Below are 24,635 nucleotides of genomic sequence, written 5' to 3'. Positions count from 1 at the left end.
CTGAAAACAGCGGAGGGCAGAGGTGCTTGGTCTTATAGCAGCTTGATATGCTATGCTTTTGCTGAAGCTCATGAAATTTTCTGAGCAATTATGGAGGAGGGCTGAATAGGGAGGTCGAAGGGAGGATGGGAGATGGAGCAGGAGGAGAGGAGGGAGGGGAATCCGTGGTTAAGATGTAAAATAATTTGATAAGTTAATACAAAATTAAATATAATTGAAAAGCTCATGGTCATTTTTAGTAAAATATATGAGGCCGGTTCTCTCACTGATCCTAAAAAATATACTGGTGTCAAGTTATTTTCATGGGAGAGATAGTAGCTTTATTTACTTATATGCATATATACTTATTCTTATATTTATTTACTTACTTATTTATTCTTGTATGTGTGCTACTGGGGATGGTTCTAGGGCATTGCACATGCTGGACCAGTGTTCCACCACAGAGCTAGCCTTAAGTCATGATTATTTTATGTAAGTAGGCATAGTAAATGCATTATCAGTCATTAACACTAAGGAAGAGGAAAATTTTTGGACAGGTGCTTGCTTCCAATGACTAGTTCAAGTACGGATAAATGTGGCATTAGATTATTTAATACCATGAACAATTCACTCTGAGTAGCTTAAGGATGAAACTATTTTGTTCTTTCACTTTAGTAATATTCCTTTGTATCAATAACCTATACTATATTGTATGGTACATTCTTCTTTTAGAAGTTCAAAATCCATAGTAACCAACTAAGGCATTGAGAAGTACTGCATGGATGGCTATATTTTGTTGTCTTTATATGATAAAGAAGTTCTCTTATGACAAAAAATGAGAACATTGCTCTGATTTTCTTCAGAGCTGTGGTTCTCAGCCTTCCATTGCTATGACCTTTTAATAAAGTTCCCCATGTTTTGGTGACCCCAACCATCAAATTAATTTCTTTGTTACTTCATGACTGGCATTTTACTACTGTTATGGATCACAATGTAGACATCTGATATGTAGGATATCTGATATGTGACTCCCAAGCAGGTCAAAACGCACAGGTTGAGAATCACTAGTTTGGAAAGGTCGTGTAAGATCTGGAGTCGGTTAGCCAGTTCCTCTGAAATTCTAAGCTTTTGGAGATAGCTACACACCCTAATGATAAGTTCTTATTGTTGTTGTTTTGATTTTATTGGCTCTGTTCTTCATGCACTGGGCACTGGAGCAGATAGGGAGGTCTGCAAACTTGTGGTGTGGTCGTCGTTGACCATTCCATCGGGGGGGGGGGTCACTGATGACCTCTTTCCATAGCATTCCGTTTCACTTATGTAGCCTCACACTTCTTTTTCTCCAAGTATTTCCTATTTTATCATAAGTAAAATTAATGCAAACTGCGAAATAAGTTCCCTGTAGCTAGCCAATGCAATTGCGATTTAGGAAACACAATTATTTGTATTTTTGAAAATGTATGTATATTGTTGGTCTTGATGGGTTAAGCCTATAATCCCAATACTTGGAAAATGAACACAGGATAATCAGGAGTTGAAACCCAGCACCATAGTGAGTGTGGGGACAGCATGAACTACATGGGATCCTGCTTCAAAAAACATTGATAGAAAAGTAAAGAATTACGTCAAACTCATTTAGAGTCCAGTTACTAATTTACATTTCAGTAATTAGATTAAAAATGACTAATTTCTACTTTCCTTCCATTGTATAATACATGCCTTAAAACAGGATACATTTTGAAAAGAGTGACACTTGATTTGTATTGCAGAAGGCATGCTTGACTTTAACACCTGGAGTGAAATTCGAATAACAAAAGTAGCTATCTGTTTTGAAGCCTGTGATTTTGGAAACATCTGTTCTAATATACACCTGTGCCTGTGTGCTTGCTTTAGGAGTGCAAGATCCGCAGCATGAGAGAGTTGTCACAGTATCTGCTAATGGGAGCATCCACAGCCCGAAGTTTCCCCACACTTACCCAAGAAACACGGTGCTGGTGTGGAGATTAGTTGCAGCCGATGAAAACATGCGGATCCAGCTGACATTTGATGAGAGATTTGGGCTGGAAGACCCAGAAGAGGATATCTGCAAGTGAGTGACACATCTGGAGTTCCAGCATTGTGGAGCAAGCTGTTTTCCTGTTGATTCCTTGACATGATTTTAAATGGAATCTTTGCTTTGTTTTCGACTGACCTAAGTTTACAAACACATTCAAATAATTTTATTTCAATTAAGTTCTTCTTTTTAAAAAATCAGGATACTTATCCATATACACATTCAGTGATTATTTTGTCTTTCTTTCTAAATCTACATAATTTGTAAAAACCATATCTAAATACAAAGGCTTATAATAGACAATAGAGAACAAAAGCTGTGTAAACAATCCAAATTACCATTAGCATTAACCTTATATTTGATCTTCCTGAAAGTCAAGTCAATGAAATAAAGAAAGCACTTAAAGAGTCTGGAGGTGGCCGGGCGTTGGTGGCGCATGCCTTTAATCCCAGCACTCAGGAGGCAGAGGCAGGTGGATCTCTGTGAGTTCGAGGCCAGCCTGGTCTACAGAGCGAGTTCCAGGACAGCCTCCAAAGCCATAGAGAAACCCTGTCTCGAAAAACCAAAAAAAAAAAAAAAAAAAAAAAAAAAAAAGAGTCTGGAGGTGGCTCAGTGGCTAAACTTGCCATACCAGCATGAGTCCTCGATTTCAGATCTCTAGCACCCGTGTAGCTGGTGTATAATCTCAAGATGGGGTGAATACAGACAGAACTCTGCAACTTCTTGGCCAGTCTACATATCTGAAGCTGTAATCTCCATGTCCAACCAAAGATATCATGTCCCAAAATATTAAGGCAGAGAAGGACCTGAATTAGATAACCTGTATCAGCTTTTGACCTGTACACACACGTACACACACACACACACACACACACACACACACACAAATGTGCACAAACAAAAGCTATATCTCAAGATGTACATTATTTAAATGACACACTGATACATAACTACTTGCATGAGGAACTAAGAAGCTTAAGTCTTATCAGGAGGAAGGTACACAGTTTGAAGAGCCGATTTGTCATTCAAGATAAAAACGCAAGGTAGGAATGGACCATGGTTCCCAGCAACATTCAAGATCTGGTGAGCTGAGAAATTTCACCCCCCACAGAAGCACTACTCTAAGCCAGACCAATGTTCTCTTTCAGTCTCGTGTGTATATCATCAAGGTTGAGTGGTCTTAAGAATTTTTACTTCAGTACCATTTGTGTATTATGAAAGTATTTTACTCAAAGGTCTTTGTTGAATTCCTTGTCTTCTTTGATATGCAAATTAAAATAGAATTTTCTTTCTGTCATGTATTACAGATTAACATTTCAATTGCATGTCAAGTAAACTTCGTAATTGCTGTAGTAAGTTTTTAGCTTTAGCATCATTTCCCTGCATTTCTTCTGTCTGTAACTGGGGTTTGAGTTGTGTTTTCCCTTCTATTTACAATGTAGTTCGTCAGCAATGGGAGCTACCTTGAGATGACTGGGAATCAACCATGCATTCTATAGGGTGTCACACAAATGAGAGGAGGGAGCATCTGTCTAGGAGCTCAGGCATACTCTATACTGGAACACAAATGAAAGCTTGTGTTTCTTGGTTCCTGTTTAGATAGTTCTGCTTTGAACAAGATTTCCAAATCTTATGAAACACATGAAGAGTCAGGGATGTATCACATTGAGTGGAAAAACCCTAATTTAGATGGGTAGAAGGGGCCCCAGAAACATCTGTATAATTGACACATATCATAGGAGAAGGCATAATATGTGTGCACTTGGCCTAAGTAATATATGTTTTAAGTTAATGATCTGAAGATAACTGCCATCTTACCTGCCACAAGCAGTGTGTGATATGATTTTTATCCAGCATGGGGCTCCACTTTAAGAAGCCACCCTTTCCATGGCTTTAACCTAACTCCCTGATTGTGTTTTCTTGTTCCTGTAAGTCCTGAACACATGAGTGACACCCCTAGGCTCTAGGCAATCTTTCCATTTTCTCTACTGCTGTGAATCATTGGAATATAGTCATTCTTCTATACCACCAAAGGGACCTTTGCATTAATTTACGTCTAAGAACGATCAGAATGCAGACCTAACATACTATATTCCCAACTGTCCTAAGTAAAAAAAAATTACATTTGAAAGTGACCATTTTAGACAACTACCACTTATGTACAAAGATCTTTGTTTCATAGGAGTTTTACTGATTTTTTTCTTTGTCTTTCTTTCCATTTTTGCACCTGCTCATTAAGTTGAATTCTGTTTTCTGATGAACTTCCATTCTGATAACACTGAGCCATTTTCATATTTACTATTTGCCACCCTTGCTTCCTGTCCTTTGAAATGCCAGCTCACACATTTCATTTTGCTTTGTCTATTTGCCTATTCAAATCTTGTGTCTCACAGTTAAGCCTTGCCTCTGCTGTGTTTTTTGTGGCTGTGCAGGTGATAGCATGCACTCCTCACTGAGCGTAGGATCTCTCTCACCAGGGATGGGCAGCATTAGACAGTGTGCATAGCAGGCTTCCCCTAAGGAGCTGCTATTTCTCGACATCTTGACACTTCCTGAATAGCATTGTCTTAATTAATTTTCCCATTATAGAAGCTTCTGTTGGGGTGACTAATCTTGTTTTTCTCCTTTGGAATCATCTTGGTTACTTAAATTTTCAATATATTTTAAAATATATTCTTTTTAAAATTATAATCCTAATAATAGATTGTATTAGTAGGGTTTTTTTTATAGGAACAGAACTTACAGAAATATAGATGATAGACAGGCAGGCAGGCAGACAGACAGACAGACAGACAGACTTTTGATGTTAGAGAGACGTGATGTGCCTCATAGCAGCTTTTTATAGGAAACTTTTTATAACATTTCTTTATGTTTTCTCCTTTTTTTGGTGCAAATAATCTGCTCATTGCACATACATTTCTGTAAGAAATATGGTAAGAGACGGCATTTGAGAAAGGATGTAGTAATTGCCAATCTGACTGACAATAATGCCTTTTCATCACATTTGGCTTTCTTACATAGGAATACTGGAACCAGCCCATGGAGACTGGTAGTGGAGGGGAAGAGGGGATTATGGAAATGACAAGTTCGTTAAATTAAATGAAGACTTTTTAATATTTAGAATTTAGGATTATCAAAAATGTATAGCCTTTCTCTAAAAGTAAAGCATTCCCTTTAGACATTTGCTTGTCTTCCTCCTGTTTATAACAAAATTAATGTGGCCTTGTTTACTCATTTATTCATTCCCACATTCAACAAATATTTATTGAGTGCTTTGTTGGGTAATGCGATGACAGCAGTATGCAGGAGATGTGTATGCCCTCACACAGTCCATAGTCAGGATAACGTCTAGTAAGCAGACAACATAAAATGTTACCCATCCAGCACATAGAACAGTTGATACTTTAATGGGTTGAGTTTACGCTGCTTTGCTCTCCATTTTATAAATCATACCATAATTGGATATTTGGGCTAACAACTAAATAAATATCAGTTATATGTAGGATGGGTAGACTAAACTTGCCACACAGACCTCACAATCTCACGCATCCATTTTCTGTGTATTGCTCTGACTTTTGCACTTGAGAATAACATAGTTTTCCTATACCAGCTTAATAAAACCTTTGCAAGTTAGGCAACACAAAAATTTTAAGAAGATGTCACGTAATGCAAACAATAAAAACTGGTCTTATTTGGCAGCCATACCGGTTGAATAAAGACAGCATTGTTTATTGTTTATGCGGTCAATATTAACCATGGAGTCTTTTGAGTGCATCATAAGGGCTTCCCAAGCAAAATGTTTTTTGGCACTCCTTAAAAGGACATAGGGAATGAAGACCAAATATAAAGGTTCTTACTTGGTTTAAGCAATTCCATATTTGATACTGGAGAGAACCAAAGCCACCTCACGTGTTTATTTGGATATTCTGTGTCCAGCTTCTCCCTCTATCTGAGCCAAGGATGCAATAACAGGGTGTTGTACTGTAACCCATAACTTCAATTTTCATGTTAATGTGCACAGAAGAGAGATTAAGCAGGCAAAGCCATGCTCCTGGAGTGAGGATGTGGGTTCCCTGCTAGAAGATAGAGATGGACTTGTTTCAGGGCCCTAGATGTCATGGAAACTCTGTGGCTAGCTTGTCTTTACAGGGGCAGCCAGAGTGTCTGGAAACATCGCTAACTTCTCCAGGTCTTGCTTTAGAGGCCCTCTATGCTGAGGCACGCAGTTGGTGGTTATTGTCTTGCTCTTCACCAGATTCTTTTTCAATTGCTCCAAAAGCAGAGAACGCACTTCTCTATTCCTAGGAGTTGGGGAACCCTGAACTTAGGAACAATGAGAATCTACAAAACACCAGGGTTTTCTATTTAAAATCTAATTTATCTTTTGTTCCATGACAAAATGGCTGCTTGATTTATCAGCACTGTTAGAATTTTCACTAGAGAAAAATCTATGGAGATTGTGTCATTCTATGGTCGCTGGGAGAGGTGGCCCTTTTCTCTGCCATCTACAGGATGGAAACAGCAAGAAAACACCAGGACAGGTCCAGAGCTCTTACTGCCTGGTGTGTAGGAATAATCTTCCATGTTGATGTAGCTGTGTAGTACTAAAATACATTTCCCTAGATAGTCAGTGGCCTGACTGGAAAGATAATTAGATATATTCAAGGAGCGTTATTGTGACTCATTCTTTAAGCAGCCACAGAAAGCTCTTTAGTAAAGACAACCAGTTTGGATCTTCTTGCTGGTTGCTTCATTCAACTGCTGAACTAAAGCGGATGGGTGCCTACTATCCTCTTCTACCTCTGTCTTCCCCTCTGTAGGTGACTTTCTTCTCTAGATCCACATTCTTTACAGATGCCAATTAAGCCTCGGGGAAAGGATGCTTTATTGTAATTGCTCTGGGAGGGATTTTGGTGTGGAAGGGTATGGACTCAGTGCTAGAGCCCAAAGACTTGCAGCAGCAGCAGATAGAAACTGTGCTCCTATGATTGATTCATGCCTGTTATCCAATTCAAAGCTATACATTGTGATTTGGGTTCCTGAAAGCAAGCCTGTCTCTGTACTCAGAGAAGAAGAGGTGGTACAAAAATAATAGTGTCTCTTTTCGGTGCTAAGGGTAGTCAAGATTGCCATGCAGCTTTCAAATTCCCAGTTACCATTTTCCCACCTGTACTTTTGGCTACAGAATAAAGCTCCTTTTAGAGTACAATTGCACTTCCCAGCAACTCCTTTGAGTATAGATAGCTCAGTGGCATAATTTATAGCTTTGTTATCCTTTGACCCCTGTAGAATGTACTTTTGTAGTTTTTTTTTAAAAATCAACAAAACAAAACAAAAAAAACATTCCCCAGAGGACTTAAAATGATGGGTGGGGATCTGAATAAGGCTCAGATCAAAGGACTCTGCTGTTGGCTAATGAAATGTTTTGGTTTTATGTTTTGAAATGTTCAAAATCAACATTCCAAGTAGAGAAAAATATGTGTCTGTAATTTCCCACACTCCTGTCTGTCTGACCCAGGATCTGTCTCTCACCAGGATCTGCTGTTTTCCTTGTATCTTCTTGTCTCCCAGCATTTCCTTCTGTGCACCTTCCTTTGCCCACCTCTCAGATGACTGTGTTGCCTAGAGGCCACTTTCCTTCATCTGTCCAGGCAGAGCCTAATGGTTTGTTACTGTGTGGTTTGGGGCTGTTGGAAGTTTCTCTGCGACATGCCTTGCTCTACATTGTCTTGTGGGGTTTCATTGTCCACTTAGGCTATTTAAGTGGAATATTGGCTTGTATGTGGACACCTTATTGGACTGAAGAAGTGTCAGTTCATTGCATGGCTGGTTAACTAATTCTCCACTTGGAATGTCTAACCAGAAAGAAAGCACTTGCAGTGGAAGCAATAGTTCATTGGTGGCTGAGAAAGGACTCAGAAATGAGTAAACTTGAAACGGTCCTCTCTCTGTCGGTCTTTCCATCTCAGCTTCTCTTTCCATGTTGCCTGTAATGAGATTATTTACCCATTATTAAAGCATCCATTTCACTTTGCCATATGAGTTTTCAAATAGCACATTTTTCTTAAGAAATGCTTTTCTGGGTGTGTGTGCATGGGGCGGGGGGCTGACAGTGGTACACTTGCCTGGCACATGTGGAAATCAGAGAGCATCTTTTCAGAACTGGTTCTCTCCTTCCACCGCGTCATTCCATCGTTCCCGGGATGTAACTAGGGTCCTTAGGACTTCATCTGCTGAGATTCCGTTGAAGTCCCACCTGTCTAAGAATCCCTGTTAACAAAGTTAGTTTTTCAGTAGGCTGTTTCCCCAGCCTTTTATAATGCAGGCAGATGCGGGATAAGGAATGCTTCTGATTATTAGGTGGATTTATTTATAAGCTGTTCGATTTTGTCCTCTGAAAAATGACAGAATAAAAAAAAGTTGGCTTGTTCAAAAGGACTGATATTTCTATGCAAATGATCAGAGTTAAATAAACAGATAATCATAACATTGGCACTAAAGCCTTGTTCACTGCACTTGATTGGTTGCGAGAGAAGTTGATTGAAGTGACCCAATGAATATTCATCTTCATCCCTCCACTTTCACAAAAGGCAGGGTGAGGCTACTACCTTCTCATCAGTACTTCAGGGGCAGCTGCAATGATGGCCATCCACACACTGCTCCAGACAGAACTCCCCGGAACTCAGTTTTTAAGTATAAGCATAACATATAATATAGGTGTGCCCTTCCCTGTATGTAGAAACTGAAATTTGCCCAAAACAGAATACCTCCTTTAATTTTCAGTTACATTAAGTATATACCTTCTTAGGTTAGAGCTGTTCCTCCATGGTAGAATTCTTGAACATCTTAGCTTGGTCCTCAGAGCTATGAAAATGAGTGGGGTGGGGAGAAGAAGATGGACAGGGATAGAGATAGAGACAGGGAGAGGGAAACAGTAAGCATGAGGGAGTGTGTATTTGAGTGCATGTGGTGTGCGTATGTGAATGTGTGTGAGTGTGCACATGCACATATGTGTGCATGTGTGAATGAGTACACATCAGCTCTAGACCTACTCATTAGTTTGTGTAAGGAGCATACTTAGGTCATTAGTCCACAGAGGTTTGTGCTCATACCTCAGTTATAGATATTACAATTTAATATAACACTAAGTCAGAGGTAACTATTAGCATTATTGACAATTAGTAGCAAAACTGCAGAAGACCGGAAAAGATTTCAAGATGACTGAATTGTTGTGTTCATTCCTCTTTCCCTAAAAAGAAATACCAACACAGCAAACTGATAACTGTATTTTAAAGGGAAAGCTGTAGAAGGGCTGTGGATGTCAGCCAGAGGAAGATAGGAGGTCCATAAGACTGGGAAGCCACGGGTGACAGCAGAGCAGATCACAGTGTCCAATAGCCTTAGCCTTTTATCCAGTGTCTATGAGGGAAAGAAGGAAGTAAGGAGATAGGCAGGCACATACAGTGAGAGAGAGAATATGAGAGAGATACACAGAGAGAGAATATGAATGAAGGTCATAAGAGTATATGGGCAGTATCTGCGGGGAAGGTGAAGGAAGCTCAGAGTAGAGACAATATCATAAAAACATGATATTGTCAAGTTTTAAGTTTTTTTAAGTGACTATAACCTGCATTGTTTGGGAAGCCTCCAGAGGGTTTCACAACTCTGAGAAGTGTTGTTCCACACCTGCTACACAGGCGCTTATATCTGAGGAGACAGAAATACCACCGAGTGTCACATTCCACAATGTAGATGTGTGTCACATTACAATAATGCCCCTGATAAAAGTACAGCTCCTGTGAGTCTTTTGAGAAACAAATGTTGAAAATGAAGAAAAGCTTTATGTTGTTAAATAGACATGGAAATAAATACAGTATTCATTATGAGATCAAAATCATGTGAGCACAAAGGTTATGGCAAAAGCCTCATTTAAATGTAACATTTCATGAATTCACTTCAAAGGGGAATCTTTGTGCTGCAGTGTGCTGAAGTTAAGATATATGGTGGTTATGGCTTCTTAAGATTTATTGAAATTGCGTGTTGGTCATGGTACATGCTTGTATAAGTCATGCCTTGACTTTTTCACAGACATTTTCTCAAAGGAGGGCAGAGTAGGGGGCCAGACGGCCAGATGTCCTTTTCCTCCTAGACAGAGCTCAATGAGAACTCAGTTTTGGACTATAATCATACTTAGACAATACAGGTGTGCCCTTCTCTCTATATGGATGCTGAAATTTGCCCAAAGCAGAATACCTCTTTTAATTTTCAGTTACATTAAGTATGTACCTTCTTAGGGCAGTGTTATTGTGCCATGGTAGAATGCTTGAGTACGTATGCTTGATCCTGAGTGTGCATGCACACGCTCACACGCACATCTGCACACATCCACACAACACACACACATAGAGAGGGAGAGGGAGAGATAGAGAGTAAGCATGTGTCAGTTGCATTTGTGTGCATGTGCCTGCATGCATGCATGCGTGTGTGTGTGTGTGTAATATATATATGTGTGTGTGAGTATGTGAGGACCTGTGTGTGTGTATGGGGGGGTGTGGGGGTGTGAGGGTTTGTGTGTCTGTTTTGCATGAGCATGCACATGTGTGCACGTGTGAATGGGCAAATATCATCTCTAGACCTAATTATTAGTTTTTGTAGGGAGCACACTTAGGTCATTAGTACACAGAGGTTTGTGTTACTGCCAGGGTAACAGCTACTACAATCTAATATAACATTTGAATACCCAAGAAAAGGTGATTGTCAGAATCAAGGTTAAATCCTAAATGTAGTTTTCATAATACCCATGCAGGAATGACTGGTTTAGAAAATGAAAAGGTTAGTTCCATTCACCATACTGAATTCCTTGACTTTTAATTAGGATGAATTAGCAACCTGTTTAGGATGCCTGTCATGTCTCCTATTGATTTAGATCACTAGTTACTAACAGGATGATCTTGTCTAAATTACTTTGCCTACTAAATCATTATATTTGCTTTGTTGCTGTTTTGTGGTGCTGAGAAGGAACTAGAACCTTACATATGTGTGTTGGTTTAAATAAGAAGGGTCTGCACAGGCTCACAGATGCGAGTGCTTAGTCATCAGAAAGTGACACTACTTGAGAAGTATTAGGAGGTGTGGCTTTGTCGAAGTAAGTGTAGGTTTTAAGGTTTTCAAAAGCCCAAACCAGGCCCAGAGTCTCTCTCTTTTCCTGCTGCCTGGGAATCCAGAAGAAAAATTCTCAGTTACTTCTCCAGCATTCTGTGTGTCACGTGCTCCCTGTCATGATGCTAATGGACTACACCTCTGAAACGTTAAGCCAGCCCCAATTAAACACTTTGCTTTATTAAAGTTGCTGTGGTCATGGTGTCTCTTCACATCATTAGACTAAGACAATGTGCTAAGCAAGCACTGTACCTCTTGAACACATCCAGCCCTATCAATAAATTCTTAGAAAACACTAAAAGTAGTTGATTATATTTGCAAAAAGATACAGTTCTTTTTAGCACTGAGTAGATTTCTGTTGTTTTGTCTTTTTGAAGGTTTTGCATATGTAATAACATACAGAGAATTTTGTCTCCATGCAAACAATATTTTATGAATCAACTTTGAAAATATTTTAAAAAATTATAAAAATGCTTTGAAAGGACTTGATTTGAAAATATATTGCTTGGGTTTCTCTAGCAGTTTGATGCATAAATGATTCCTTGCATTAAAATTCATCCCTTATCCAACATTAGATTTTAAATAGAAAGTGTTTAAATTAACAGTAATCTCCACGTTGGAGTCAGTTCAGAGAGAAGACTTTCCTCGCAGTGAATCTTCTGTGACATGTAGTTCTTTGCTCACTACACATCTCTGCTCAGACAATAGTCATTGTGCATCTTACCTGTTTTTCACCATAGGACTTGAACCCATGAAACCCAGAAATCTTCCATTTCTTCAAGGAAGCTTTCCTCCCAGTCTGAGGAGATACACAGTCGATGTCCGAGGCAGCAGCTGATTTAGCCCCCTGCCCAGTTCTCACCAGAAATCCCCATATTGGCAGAAAAAACAAACAAACAAAAATAAGAAAGCGGTCTCTCTGCATGCTGTCTCTCTGCAGCTCTCCGTCTCAGCTTGGCGGTTTGAACAAGCAAGCTAGTTCATGATATCAGAATATTTGTGTAAATGGAATGAACCATAATTTATTGCTTCTGAAATTATTTCATGGGATTGTGGTAGGCCTTGTTTTTGCTGAGGCATTGGGGATAATCTCAGTGGAAATGAGGCTTTCACTCTATGTTATTATAGAGATTTTTGAGGAGAAAAATTTCTCTCATTTCAGTTTCCCTGCTATTTATCTAGATTAAGAACTTCTAAAAAGTGTCTGTAGTAATTTGAAAACAGGTCCCTGATTGTGGTCATTCTCCGCTAAGCTTAGTAAAATTCATATACTTTTTTATCTGTCTTAATATCCAAACTGTACAGACTCTGGAGATTTCCCCCAAGGAAGGCCTTACCCTCCCTGGGGAATGATATGGGGATTGGGTGGGGGGCTGGGAGCTGGTGGAGGGACAAGGGAGGAGGGTTGGGAGTGGAAGCTAGGATTGATATGTGAAGCGTTCATGTTTCTAATTTAAGTAAAAACACATGTTGGGGAAAGTTTTTAAATGTAAGATTATGTATGTTGATTATAGGCAAACTGCACTATTTACTTAAAACATTCAAATTTAATTCATCTTTTAATGTATATACCAGAGATTTTAACACGAATGTGACTCAAATATTTTTTAAACAGTTGTTGATTGTATTACATTCTAAAAATAACTAGTTGACAGGGAAAATTTTTCTAGTGGGAGATTTTGCCTACTATGTTTTACAGTTCAGAGTGCTTCAATGCATGTTATGTTTCACATCTCATTCGAAAGTAAAATAAATTGTTTTTAAACAGTTGAAACAAAAGATTCAAACTATAAAGAATTTCTCACTTGATGAAAAAGAGCGTTCGTAAAGTGTATGCTAAGTTTCCATGTAATATATTAAGACAGATAGGACAGAATGCCAAAGGGAAGGAAGGGAGGAGGGAAGGAGAATGGGAGAAGATAGCACGTAACACGTGTAGGTTGAAACTACTTGCACAATATATGTCTTTCTAATGCTTTCAAGTTTCTGGAAACTGGGTTAGAGCACCCAAAGCAACCAGACAGACTTATCCCACTATTTAGCAGGTGAATGATGCATCAATGATGGTGTTTATCTACAGCAACTGTGAACTTTCAGCCATCCTTTATGGTGGTAGATTGCTATTATTTTAAATTCAATAATTTAATGTATACATGAGAGCAGTGGACTACTTTGAGACATGTGTGCACTATGCCATGATGAAATCAAGACATTCAGGATATCTGCCACTTTTAACATTTATCCTTCTTTTGTGGTCAGATGACTCATAAATTTCTCTTCTACCTGTGTAGAAATATACACTATGGTATGATTGGCTACTATGTAATAAAAACATGAAAATGTGTTCTTCCTATCTAATTATCCTTTTTATTCACCCTTCTCCTTTTCCCTACCTCAGTCTTTTCTCTACATCTAGGGGAAGAACTTTTAGAATCCACATGGCATAGACTTCATGTAGTCCTATTGTTGTATGCTCAACCAGTGAGGGTACAGACTGAAATGTGAAGGGGAAAGATGCCTAGTTTGCAGAGCTAGTAGAAACTGTCTTGCAGCTTTAAGTGTAGTAGCACGTACCAATAGAATTATTGACGCTCATCAGTCAAGAACACTCACGGCCCAAGCACAGGATGACCTAGGTTTTGTTCCCAGCAACCACATGACAGGTAAAAAAGGTGTGTAACTCCAGATTCAGGGGATCCAACACCTTCCTCTGGCATGTGCGTGTAGTGCACATATATCTGTATAGGCTAACCACTCATACATTTTATACAATAGCAATAATGATAAATCTGTAATAACACTCTATCCATTATTCACTATTTCAGTATTTGCCAAACCAAACAAAATCCTTTCTATCTTTTGTCTTTTGCCCTAAAGTATATGAAAAGTAAATGTGTCAGAGACTGTGGATTATCTACTAATGGGCAGTCATCATGGGAATTGTTGCCTCCTATTGGGTGGCTAAGACAGTGATGGGGGCATGTTCCTGGGATATCATTACATGTTAAACCTGTTAATATGAATACACTATAAAACTGGCACATAGCCACCTATGTTTCAGCTTGCTGCATGCAGATCATGTGGAAATCACTATCCTACATCAGTGTTAATGTGTGCTTATTGCACATGTAGGTAGAGTACAAAAGCTTTAGTGGAAGGCAAGAGGTATTAATATAATCTATGTCTTCCAAAAAATACTTACTGGGCCTGTCAAACAAAAGCAGAAGCAACAGAGTATGAAATAAAAGGCTGTCTTGCAAAGAATGAATACACTTCCGGAGCATATGGAATATATGGCATCATTTATATCAAAGTGTATTCTGTGGTTTGGATGTTGAATGTCCTCCAGTGACATGTGTCTTAAGTGTTGATAACCACAATGACACTGCTGGGAGGTAGTAGGAACTCTAAAAGGAGGGGTTAAGAGGAGGTCATTAGCACATATTGGTCTTCCCTTATAGGGGTTGTGTGTCTCCAGCGCATCCTGTGTATTTCCTCCTTGGTTCATGATGGGGGAGTTTTTTTCTGATCTCTGCTCCCCTTTCATGCTGTTTTGCCACATCGCAGGCTGGACATACAGGGTGCAATCATTCATGCATAGAAACCTCCAAGCCTGGGGAACAAAATAGCCCTTCTCTCTTACAAACTGATTGTCTTAGATATATTGTAATACTGACAAGTAGCTGACTGTGTAAATAGAAAATGAAATCTGAAGAGATTTGCAGATAATCAGCAAGCTGGCTACAAAGAAACATCAAACACTGGCTTTTGCCTTCATGAATTCCTGTCCTAGGATATGGCCTTTAGGTAGAATGACCCGACATCTTGTCACCACCCACCAAACTGTTATTGAGTTTCTCAATGACAGGCTCCTGGAAAATAGAAAACATAAAGGCATATTGATGAAGGGGTGATCCTAGAGATCCAGATGACACCTCCATGATTGACACCTCCACTTGTATTTCAGCACTTTTGTTAAGGGAAGTAAGCCCTTGGTGATATGGGTAAGGAGAAGGGATGCAAGAAGAGGGGACTACTTCAGAGTTCTTTTGAAGTTCCATTGGAATCATCTGTAGTAAGTTGATGAGGACCTTGAGTTGTAGGATTCTAATACGTAGAGAGGAGACAGACAAAATATTTTAAATAAAAATATTTGAAATAACTGTTTCGAGCATGGATGTTTGAAGAAGGTTGGAGACTGATCATATTCTTCTTCAGAATTCCTATATCTACTATTTTAAAAGTAGATGAGATGAATCAAAATATTTAACTTCAATCTCTCCAGATGCTTCCTGCAAATAAGTAAATAAATAAATAAGGCAAAATATTTGTTCAGAGAAAATGATTAACCAGGAACACAAGATTTCAATCACTGTGAATATGAAATTAATGCTTCCTTCCCAGTTCTGAGCTCTGTACAGGAAGGACTGCTGGTGGGTTTTATAAACATAAATCTGCTCTCAATTAGCTGTGTGTCCAGTACCATTTGACAATGCACTCCCTTGGAGATGCATAATGATAATCATACAGAGAGCTAGACTGTGAGGTTCAAGTATGTTAAGTCTGGTAACTAGCGCCAAACCATAGTGAGAGACTGGTATGCAGAGCACAGTGCTTACTATGACCATCATGAGCAAGTAAAATTATGAAACGTTTAAAAGAAAAAAATAAGCTATTTCTATGTCAACACCATATGTAGAATTGTATTTTTGCCTACATTGCCTCTTTATATTTGTCTATGAATCTGTTACATTATCTGTGTGTATATTCACCCATCCTCCCAGTCAGCCAGCCGTCATGTACCCTGCTATGCATCAAACAAGTATCACGCTACATATGAGGGCTACAAAAATTATTCAGTGGCCCTTTGGTCTCCAGAAAGCATTGAATAGCAAAGAACTGCTCATGGAAAAACAAAATTTAAACTTGCAGTGGGTGTGGTATGGACCGTGTTACAAAGATGTCACTGCCTCTGGGACTCCCAGAAGAGCTTCTATGTGGCTGAAGTTTGCGCAAGTAGAAGTGTGTAAAGTCTTGAAGTGGGAAGGTAACACTGCATCAGGGGACTCGAAACATAACTTTCAAAATACTGATATGTAACCCTTGAAAGTTATTGCTAGGCCTCTTCTCAGTATATTCGCTGAAATGTACTGCTCTGCAACTTGGAACCATGAGTAATAATCTAGTGGCATAAAGTAAGTGTTTGACCTATGACAGGGCCATTATTGCTGGAATCACTGTACCAAAAGATGTGATCATATTTACCATCTGGTAAATGTGCTGTCTCGCCCAGCTTGAGGTTCACAGTGACTAAAGGCTTAAGTAGCCCACAATGACTCAGATACCCAAAGGCCCTCAAGCAGGCTGCAGAGCTGTTTGCAAAGCTTCATAGGTTTTCTGACTGAAGTCGGCAGGACAAGAGAGAGCAGATGTGTGTGTGTGCCTTACTCTACGATAACATGAAGACCCTCAGTTCTAAGATCAGCCTAATGGAATCTTTTATGCTCACACTGTAGTAATAAACAACTGATCGAACAGGAGACCTGAAGATAATATCTAGGAGTATCTTAGAATTGTCTTTGATCTAGATCTTTTTTTTTTAAAGACCAAAGTGTAGCTTCCATATTTTAAGCTCTAATTTAAATGAAAATAAAAACAATTTAACAATTGAAATTAGAGTACACAAATTGCTAGGAATGGCCATTTTATTATCTGCCTGCCTTACCTATGTGTATGATACTTAGCACAACTTTTCATATTTATATCTGAAATAACAGAGTTTAATCTCTGTTTGCTTCTATAAAAATCATTGAAGCATTACTAATGGAAGGCTGTCCTACTGTAAATGGCTTTGTGAGTCATACTTACGACTTCCTAACATCATATATGTAAGAATAATCAGACTCATAAATGAAATTCATCTTTGGTTGTTGGTATTTCCAGAGGGAAATTTAAGCTCCTGGAATAAGTAGGAAGATAAAAATGTACAAATATGTGAGTAGAAGTCATGAGATAATCACAAATTTATTTAAAAGAAAACTATCTTTTCTCATCTACAGAGGAGAAAGATCTGAGAGAAATCAGCTGGAGGAAAAAAAAAAGGAAATTGCAGTGACCTATGGGAAATGACAAAAAACTGCTAGGGTTTTTTTTTGTGGCAATGTAGGGACCTGTGGAAGTCTGTGATGGAGTCTTTGGTGTAAAAGTCACCTGGAAGGGATAACTAAAGCAGGGAGGGAATAGAGAGCAAAAAGGAAATAGTACTTGAAATGGAACAAGGAGAAAAGAAAATAAAACTATAGCCAGATAATCCCTGCCTCGGGATCTTGCCTAGAAGGTGAATTATCCAAGTGGGCACTAAGCCTGGTCTTTCTCATTTCCCTTTTAACACCATGGAATAAGAAGTAATCGCCTTAGCAGGACTTACAGCCCTGATCGCATCACCTGACAACCAGCTTGGCCCCTCCGAGATAAAGATTTTGCTTTGTTTCCTTTCTTCGGAAATGGAAACATTTAATGAATAACTTCCCCATTATTCAATCAATAGTATCAGTGAAAATCAGAATCCTACATATCTCATTAGTCCCTTGCTCTAGTAAACAAAGCCAAATGGCAATCCCAGAAAATACACAAACATAAAACAAACAAACAAAAAACCCCCAAACATACACATGTGCAACCTGAGCGTGCTATTGCCCACAGAGGCTAGAAAACAGTGTTAGAAACCCTGGAACTGGAGTCACAGGCTGAAAAGTAACTCCTCAACTTGATATTCCTAATGCCCAATAGAGATGTCACCACATATGTAAGGTACTCTATCAAAACCAAACTGTTATTTAGTTGTGACTAATTCATTAGTGACTCATACCACCTTTGTTGAATGAACAGCTGCACACACAAACCATCATGTTAGCGAAATGCTTCTGTAAAACTCATCATGAGTTAGACTGTGTCAGATAATAAGAACATGCTCCTTAGAGGGCTGGGGTTGGAGTACTCTGAAACTAATCTTATCAGTGACATGCTCTGCATACTTTTTTGGGAACCATGTTGTGTCCATACTTAAAACTGCTGTCCAAACCTTGACTTCCTGTCCATAAGAGTCCAGTGATACGAAGTGAACTTCCATGGAAAATAGAAGCATCTAGGAGTAGGAGGATGGGTAACTATGTATTCCAGAAGCTGTTCCACCTTAGACATGAGATTCTGAGCCTCTCAATGAGTGCCTTTTACACTTCAGTATGGTCATCCCCATACTGAGCGTGACATCACAGCATTACTCAAAGAAGCAGAGGAAAGTGCTCAGAGATTTTGTCCATGACCAATGGCTCTGTCCCTTAATACAAGAGGAGTAACTTTAAAGAGAATATATCTACACCCTGAGCTTATTCTTGGCTGGCTATATTCAAGACAACTGCTTCACAGAGCAAATGACAAGTGGAGATGGTCCTGGCCTCTGTTACAAGGCAATGACTGCGACTTATACTTACCATGCTCTACCGTGATTACTAACCTATTCCTTTACCTTAACTGAAACATCACCTTGTGGTCAACAACTGCTATTTTCACAGCCCCTCCCTTTTCCCAGACTCTGGCTATCATCTTTTTACTCTGTTTCTATGAGGTAGACATGTTTGTTAGATTCCAGGTGAATGAGAGTTGAAACAGTATGTTTCTATGTGCCTGTCTTATTTCATTTATCATAATGTCTTCACATATTTTAGGGAATGACAGGGCTTTAAGTATCTCTCACATATCCCGCATCTTATTTACTCATCTGTATGCGACAACTGAATTTCTTCCATGCCTTTGCTATTGTGAATAACACTGAAGTGAGGATGAGAGTGCAGATACTGCTTGATATTCTGGTTTATGTTCCTGTATATATCCCAAAGTGGTTTTGACAATTCTGCACAATCCTCCATATTACATCCTAAATTAGCTGTATGAGGCTGTCTACCTAACAGTGCTGTATAAATGTACCAGGTACTTTAAAAATAAATTTAATATTTTAATTAAAGGCAAGATGCCTTCTGCTTATAATTATGTACGGAATTTTAGGGCCTTTTCTTCCATAGGGCTGAAGTCTTGCATTAGAGGTTATATGTCATATTAAAACAATTGCTGTGTTTCAGAACTAGTGTTTACTGGATATGGGGGCATGCTCATGTGTGAAATGATTTCAGTACAAGTGTAAAGACTCAAACTCAGATGTCCCAGATTTCTCATAAGAAACTGGGTATGGCAGTACCCACCGTATCCCCAGTGATGGGGGACACACAGACAGCAGGATCCCTGTAACTTGCCCTCCAGGCAGTTTATAGGGCAAGCCCTAGTGTGCTTACACCTGCACATGCATGCTACACTCGTGTACACCTGCCCCCTCCCCCCAAAAGCAAAGGATAGCACTTATTAAACAATTTATCGTTAGATACTATGGTAAAGCCATGAACAGGTATTGTCTCTCATTTAATCCTCACAGAACCTTAATACATGAGTTACTAACTGACGTCTGCTCTCAGACGGTTGGTGTTCATTAATTATTGACTAAATGTATTTCTTTGTGGTTGGCCATCTACAGTGATCTACATTTTTCCCCATGAAGTTTCTGATACTTCGGCCATACACAAAACATTGGTCTTCACATACCAGTTCTATATTCAGCAAATTTACTGACTTACCTTACTCGTTCTTGATCCATTTTAACAGCTCAAAGTTTAAAGCAGATTTGATTCCTATCTTCCCTAACCCAGACCAGCTCTTGTTAGATCTACCTCATTATAGGTGATGTTTAACAGTTATCTCCATAGCATACGTCAATCCTGCTGCCCTGGGCCTGTGCTCTTCAGCCTCTCTACTAAACCTACTGAAGTTTTCTCGCAAAATCTGTTAGCTGGGACTAAGGAACTTCCTCCTGGTAAAGTGCTTCACTTGCATTGGTGATGATCTGCTCAGTCCCCAGAACTGATGCAAACACACCAAGTGTGACATACCCTTGTAATACTGGGGAAGGAAGTGACCGGGTATCCGTGAGCTTGCTGGACACCTTGTCCATCAGAAACAGCAAACTCTTGCTTCATCAGGATTCACTGATCCAAAAGCTAAGTTTGGAGAAGCCCTTGAGGAAGACATCGTGATATCGACTTCTAGCCTCCTTAGTGGAGTTCCAGGACAATGAGTGACCCAGTTTCAAAGGAAGTGGACAGCATTCCTGAGGATCTCACATGAAGTTCACCTCTGGCCTCTTACACACACACACACACACACACACACACATCTCCCAACAACCAAAGATCTTCATTTCCTTTGTTCCTATCCCAATATTTTTATTTCTTCTTTTTAAATTTTATCTGAAGCTCATTCCCAAAATAGGAATGAGACAGCCACATTTGCCTCTCTATGGTGATCCAGTTAGTTTCATTTCACAAAATGAATGTCATCTGTTTCAGGAAATTTTTCATCCAAATTTGAAAGTTTTCTGCTATTATTTTTAATAAGCAGTTAATTAAACCATATTGGTGATTCACTTATTACTATGATCATATTGGTATTATTCATTTTAATATTTTTGTAGAGCACTTTCACATTCATATTTATTTATGGATAAAGCTCTAATCATGTAATTTACTGATGGCTGACAGATAATGAATTTTTTTAACTTGCCTATGTGAATGAAATGAACCATATTTCTGAATGCTAATTATTGCCAATTCAGAGAATTAAATACAAAGTTTAGGTTAGGGGCTTTTTAAATGTTAATTGGGAAGATTATCATTTTTAATGTTTAGGAATTATTTATGAGAAATTGGAGTATTTGTTTATAGCTTAATAGATGTCTTTAAAAACCCCATTTCATTTCATACTTTTTATTGATAAGTCTTAAGCAATTTTTAAATTTCTCTAAGAGTTGCTATTTGCTTTAACTATGTTTTGACTAACTTTAAAATTCATGTTTTAGCCATCTATTTTGTAAAATTTTCCAAGTATATTTAGTGAAAAATTGTATAAACTATAAAATTTAAATACATTCTTAAGTGTAATTATATCTTCTCCCTGGCTAGTAGCTGTTTTCATTGTCATTTCTTTCTGTTTTTTATTATTCTCTATTACTGCCAGGTTTTCTTTTTAATTCTGAATATTAATTTTGTATTTTATTATACCTCTTAACAGATTTTGTTTCTAGTAGTTACTGCTTTTCTACTTTTTCTCTTGTCCTTAATTATTCTTAGTTTTGTAAGATGAATTAGTGGTTTATAGAGTTGCATTACCTTTATTTACTGATAAGTAATTTAAATCTTAACCTGACACTATGGAAACTTGAACCACTTCTCATAAGATGAGTTCTACTGTTCCCGTGAGAATATCTTCACCATTTTTTGTTAGTCCTGGAAAATGTGATTGTGTGCTTGACCTCCACAGTCTACATTGTTTTAAATTTCTCTTCAAGGAATTTAGAGTTGCTGATTATAATCTTTATCAAGTTATTTATAATAAATATCTAAATTATCAAGGTACATGTTCAGTTCCATTCATTGGAGTCTGTTTCCTAGCACTTAAACTTGACTTCATGATCAGTTTTTGTGTGGAAACCTACAATTTCTCTGTTGTTAGGTATCTAAATAAAATAAATTCAGTTATAGAGATATATTTTAAATGTATTGAGCAGTACCTTAGCTGAAGCTTCTTCTTCTGTTTTCTTTTTTTAAATTTACTTTTGTTTTGCTTTAATTTCAAGACCAGGTTTTTCTACAAAGCCAGTGGTAGTGATTCTCAACCTTCCTAATGCTGCAATCCTTTAATACACTTCCTCATGTTGTGGTGACCCCAGACATACATTTTTTCATTGCTGCTTCATACCTGTAATTTTGCTATTGTTATGAAATGTAATGCAAATAAGTGTTTTCCTATGGTCTTAGAGAGACCCTGTGAAAGGGATTTTTGATCCCCAAACGCTTGAGACCCACAAGTCGCAATAACTGTTCTATAACCTTGGAGTCTGGGATTTGGCCTCTGAAACTGAAGCTGTAACTTTACAATTAGTTAAATTGTAAGCTTAGCCAAATTACTTAGCTTCTCTATTTAGTCACCCATAAACTGACATAATCAGTACCTTCCAGTTAAGTTTGCTAAGAGGATCTTTTGAGTTAATATTCAGAAGTGCCTAAAAAAGGTGCCTGACACATTGTAATCACCTAATAAGTGTGACAATTATTCCAAAGCATTTTCAGCGTTAATTAGAGTTTATAAGAATATCTGGTGTTTGACTAGGTGTCTGAAGACACTGTGTGTGTTTGGATAGCAAAGGTATAAGCCGATAAGCTCTGTACAGTAATTGCCATCTTATTATTTTTATTACCTATCCCAACCTGTTCCTGATCCAGTTGACACATGCAGAGCCAGCTTTCTGCAATCCACACACTTGGCATCGTTTCTCACCACTGTCAGGCTTGATAACTCATGGAGCAGGTTTAATTGACAGGGTTTTAGACAGTATGAACTAGAGACAGCCTGTTCTACAGGGTTGGTTTATTTTTGGTGAAAGAAGCTGGGTGTCTGACAATTATGTTTACCAGTGAATTATTTCTCTGGTATACTCCTCACATTCCTAGGAGTAAGAAAATAGCTCCCATATCCTCACAGTTTCTACATTCCCACAGGAGAACAAAAATTTTGTCTACAGCATTAGACTTGTTTGCTAAACATAAAAGGACATAAATCCTCCCTGGGTCCCAGGAGGATGGCAGAGAAGGGGAGTGATCCTTACCAGCCACTTTTCTCCGTGTATGCTGCATCATGTTGCCCTGAGAATGTGATGTTTGATTGGCTCATAAAACAGGCTTAGTAAATCCTTTAAATAGTGGTATGGGCAATTGTTCACCTTGAAAGTTGATACCTGGGAGTGTATTATAAGGATTACTGTGTCTCCAGTATGGTCACCTGAGCATGTAGGAAGGGCTTGCTTTAAATTCCCCATTCCTTTCACTATGATCTATGTCTTAGTTAGGGCTTCTATTGCTGCGATAAAAAAGCAAGATGGGGAGGAAATGGCTAACTAAATAAGTCTTACATTTCAGCATTGCTGTTCATCACTGAAGGAAGTCAGGACAGGAACTCAAACAGGGCAGGATCCTGGAAGCAGGAGCTGATACAGAGGCCATGGAGGGGAGCTGATTACTGGGTAGTTTCCCATGACTTGCTCAGCACACCTTCTTATAGAACCCAGGACCAACAGCCCAGGGATGACACCACCCTCCCCCACTGTTCCTTAAATGAGAAAATATCTTACACCTGGATCTCATGGAGGCATTTCCTAAACTGAGTCTCCTCCCTCTGATGACTCTAGCTTGTATCAAGCTGACACACAAAGCCAGGCAGTGTACCTACATGTATGGTTTTCCTCATTTGTTTCTCTTCCTCTCCTTCCTGATGTTGTGACCTATATTTGTAAACATTTGTCAAATAGCTTCTCCAATGAATCCCATATTCTTTGGAAGGCATCCAGTCAGGGAAAACAAAGTAAGAAAAACGGGTCAAGACCATGCTAGGAAAACCCACAGAAACAGCTGACCTGAGCAATTGGGAACTCATGGACCACAGTCTGACAGCTGGGGAACCAACATAAGACCAAACCAGGCCCCCTGAATATGGGTGTCAGCTAGAAGAACTGGGCAGTCTATGGGGCCTCTGGCAGTGGAACCAGGATGTGTTCCTAGTGCACAAATGAACTTTTCGAGCCCATTCCCCATGGAGGGATCCTCTCTTAGCATAGATACGAGGGGAGGGCCTAGGCCCTGCCCCAAATGACTTGCCAGATATCATGATCCCTCATGAAAGGCCTCAACCTCCCTGGAGAGTGGATGGGGGATGGGATGGGAGATTGGTAGAGGGCATGGGAGGATGGGAGGAAGAAGGAACTGGGATTTATATATAAAATAAGACTATTTCTAATTTAAATAAAAATTTTTAAAGAAAGAAAATTTGGAGAGCAAAAAAAGAAACATAACTGTGTAAATCATTAGAAAAAATAATTGTATTTAAATGCATTATTATTTCCATTAAAAAATATCTTAGTTCTAAGATTATGTGGAGAATATGAAGTGAAAGATTGTTATTACATAACTTAAGGGGAAAATTCATAACTATAGCTGTCCCATACATTGTCATTTGTTAACATTTTTCTTTAAATCTAATACTATATAAAATGTTGGTTTTGATTCTATCTAGTGTATTTATTGTACATTGTATTTTAAACTGATCACTCATTAATAGTTTTGAAACTTTCTCTGTATTACCTCATAATTTAATACATAGGGTAATCACTTATTTATATGGGCAATTATTTAAAAATGATCTCTGTGCTGGCTAAATCTTAGGATGTATTCCTCAGGAAGACAGTATTTCCTTAACAAGTGTTAGGTGCAATGTCCAGGAGCAAAAGAGAAAG

The 24,635-nt window shown here is 38.6% G+C and overlaps 1 protein-coding gene across 1 annotated transcript in view; it reads left to right on the top strand.

Annotated features, from left to right (window-relative positions):
- Pdgfc (platelet derived growth factor C) overlaps positions 1 to 24,635 on the top strand; it is a 147,782-nt gene that overhangs the window by 91,253 nt on the left and 31,894 nt on the right. Inside the window, exon 2 of the mRNA XM_005076153.4 lies at positions 1,873 to 2,068. Within this exon, the coding sequence (XP_005076210.1) occupies positions 1,873 to 2,068 (196 nt within the window). The remainder of the gene's footprint in view (positions 1 to 1,872; positions 2,069 to 24,635) is intronic.

This window comes from Mesocricetus auratus, unplaced genomic scaffold, assembly GCF_017639785.1.
Source record: "Mesocricetus auratus isolate SY011 unplaced genomic scaffold, BCM_Maur_2.0 Super-Scaffold_100009, whole genome shotgun sequence".
In the NCBI taxonomy this organism is placed as follows: Eukaryota; Metazoa; Chordata; class Mammalia; order Rodentia; family Cricetidae; genus Mesocricetus; species Mesocricetus auratus.
Note: the sequence above shows the minus strand (reverse complement) of the source record. Positions and strands in the feature narration are given on the sequence as shown.